This window comes from Trachymyrmex septentrionalis, unplaced genomic scaffold (genome assembly GCF_001594115.1).
Source record: "Trachymyrmex septentrionalis isolate Tsep2-gDNA-1 unplaced genomic scaffold, Tsep1.0 scaffold19, whole genome shotgun sequence".
Classification (NCBI taxonomy): Eukaryota; Metazoa; Arthropoda; class Insecta; order Hymenoptera; family Formicidae; genus Trachymyrmex; species Trachymyrmex septentrionalis.
Genome location: NW_017305071.1, coordinates 3,230,926 through 3,233,324, shown reverse-complemented (window position 1 = coordinate 3,233,324; position 2,399 = coordinate 3,230,926). Strand labels below are relative to the sequence as shown.

Genomic DNA, 2,399 nt, shown 5'->3' with positions numbered 1-2,399 from the left:
TCTTTCGCAATGTGTCATAATTTTCTGCATTTCTAAAAGTATTTTTTTTGCATAACACAAAAATGTGTGTGTGTGTGTGTGTGTGTGTGTGTTGTATGTGTGTGTGTACATGTAACAGAATTTAATCTAAAAGAATGTTATTTTTGGATCTTTTGGTGCTTAATATGTAATATGTTCATATATAGATTTACATATACATTTTTCAGTTCCATAAACTGCGGCGTTGATTTAAGTTGTCGGATTTCAAAACGCAATTATAAACTGAATGTGAAAGTAACATCACAAATTACACCGTCCAATTAATAAGGATCTCAAAACACTATAAAGAATTTATTGCAAATAATATTACTTTAGTCTTAGGATATTTATAAACGTTTTTGTAAATCTATATTGTTAAATCGAGATTCGATTGAAAACAGAATTCTTTCTCTTATTTTATTTATTCTTATCTCGATCTAATTTATACTTATGATTAACCTTTTTATTTATTATTCTTCAATTGCTGGCTTCGCTTTGCATTCCATCCATTTACGAAGAAAAGTAATTAACCTTGATTTTTTTTCTGTTTCAGCATAAGATTGGCGAAAAACCTAATATACAGTTCCTAGGAAATGATGGGGTGAGTAAAAGCAATGTGTTTTCTTCTTGTTCCCCAAAAATCATATGTCCAACATGTGAAGGAATTGTTGACATTGAGAATCCGACGTCGGTTGGTCGATAATACGCGAGCACGAAAAGATAACAGAAGATTAGAAATAATAAAACGTTCGCGGGTCGCAAACATAGATACCAAGATTTGTAATTTTCCACTAAAAAAAAAAAAGAAAATGTTTTCCATCTTGTTTGTTAAAGAATAGCACATGTCTAGAACGTTTGTCAAAACTATTAACTGTATTACACTTAAATCATCGTGTTTTCTTAAATTGCTGTAACATTAGTACACTGAAGAAAACAATTATTAAATTTTAATAAATATTTATTAAATGTAATATTTACTTGGCAAGAATCATTAATTTGATTTAAATTTTTTATTCTTTTATTGAATAAATATTTATTTACTGTAATAAATAAATCTTTAGTTAATATTATTTAAATAAAAATATTCGTTAAAATTTAGTAAATTTTTTTTCAGTATACATGATAAATCATCGATGATTTTTTTCTTGACTTACTCATAATCGTAAGACGGAGATACGAGATAAGAGTTCAATGACCCGTGTGAGATTGGGGCTCCCACTTTCGAAAAAATTAACTTTCCATAGTTCATTTGATTGTTCATCGTTTGCACATTTCTGGTGAAAAAATTATTGAAAAAACAATTTAAGGAGGACTAAGGATAGACTTATGGCTTACTACACAATATTAATTTCATTGTGGATGGCCTCTTAATCTTATACACTCGTATCTTTATGAATCAACCTGTACATTCGTCCTAAAAATTTCTGCGGTCAAAATAGATCGTGAGGTCAAAAAAGAACCGGATTTCGCTGGTTACTTAAAATATATTCCATAGAATGTAGGAATGGAGGGAGCGAAGGAGAGAAGAACGGTGAAATTTTCTTTCGGCGAAAAAAAAAAAGTGAGAGTGAGAGGTGTGCGACTGCTTCGATCGTCGACTCACGTCGGCATTTTTCTTCTCTTAATTTACCGACACGAACACAGCCATTCAATTATTTAGCAATATTTTATTTCTGTGTTACTTTACCTTTATAGCTGCAAACTGAAGAAATCTACTTTTTCTGTATTTTGTAGATGTAGCTTGCTGCATATCCGAATTACAAATTTTCACTCGTCTATTTGAATATCTACGCGTGACCATCATGACGATGATCGGACGTATCACGTGAAAAAGATCTCGCGACGGTAGCACGATTCCGTGCAACCGACGTCAAGAGCTCGATCTCCAGCCGGCCGAGTGGTCGCAAGATCGTGTGTGTGTGTGCGTGTGTGTGTGTGTGTGTGTGTGTTTGTGTGTACATGTGTCGTCACGGCTCCACACACCGGAGGTTTCCTCAGTGAAGGCGATCGAGGTCGTCCGAGCAAGGTTATACACCATTTTCTCTCGCTGCCGCCACCAATCAGTCTCTTAAACCTTCCTAAACTCTGTCGATCGATACTTTTGCAATGTTATAATAGAAAAGATATAAACAAATATACTTATTTCGTGCCATTTTAGTTCAATTTGTATCTATTCAATCTTAAATTTAATCACAGCATCTTAACTGTAGTATCTTTCAAAATTTAATTCGATCAAATATAATATGAAGGAGCAAAACTTTAAGGCACGTAGTTGGTACAAGTTATCGAGCTGATAGTAACGTTTTTTTTTAAATTATCATTGAGTATGTAAATATTCCATTTCTATCTAAAATCATAATAAATTCGTGTGATTTATCATT

The 2,399-nt window shown here is 32.4% G+C and overlaps 1 protein-coding gene across 3 annotated transcripts in view; it reads left to right on the top strand.

The window, feature by feature from the left end:
* The window catches only part of LOC108746840 (RNA polymerase II elongation factor Ell), a 117,900-nt gene that overhangs the window by 54,013 nt on the left and 61,488 nt on the right, over nucleotides 1-2,399 (top strand). For all 3 annotated transcript variants that reach the window (XM_018483855.1, XM_018483856.1, XM_018483857.1), the window contains one exon: nucleotides 572-619. In XM_018483855.1, coding sequence (XP_018339357.1) covers nucleotides 572-619 — 48 coding nt within the window. The remainder of the gene's footprint in view (nucleotides 1-571; nucleotides 620-2,399) is intronic.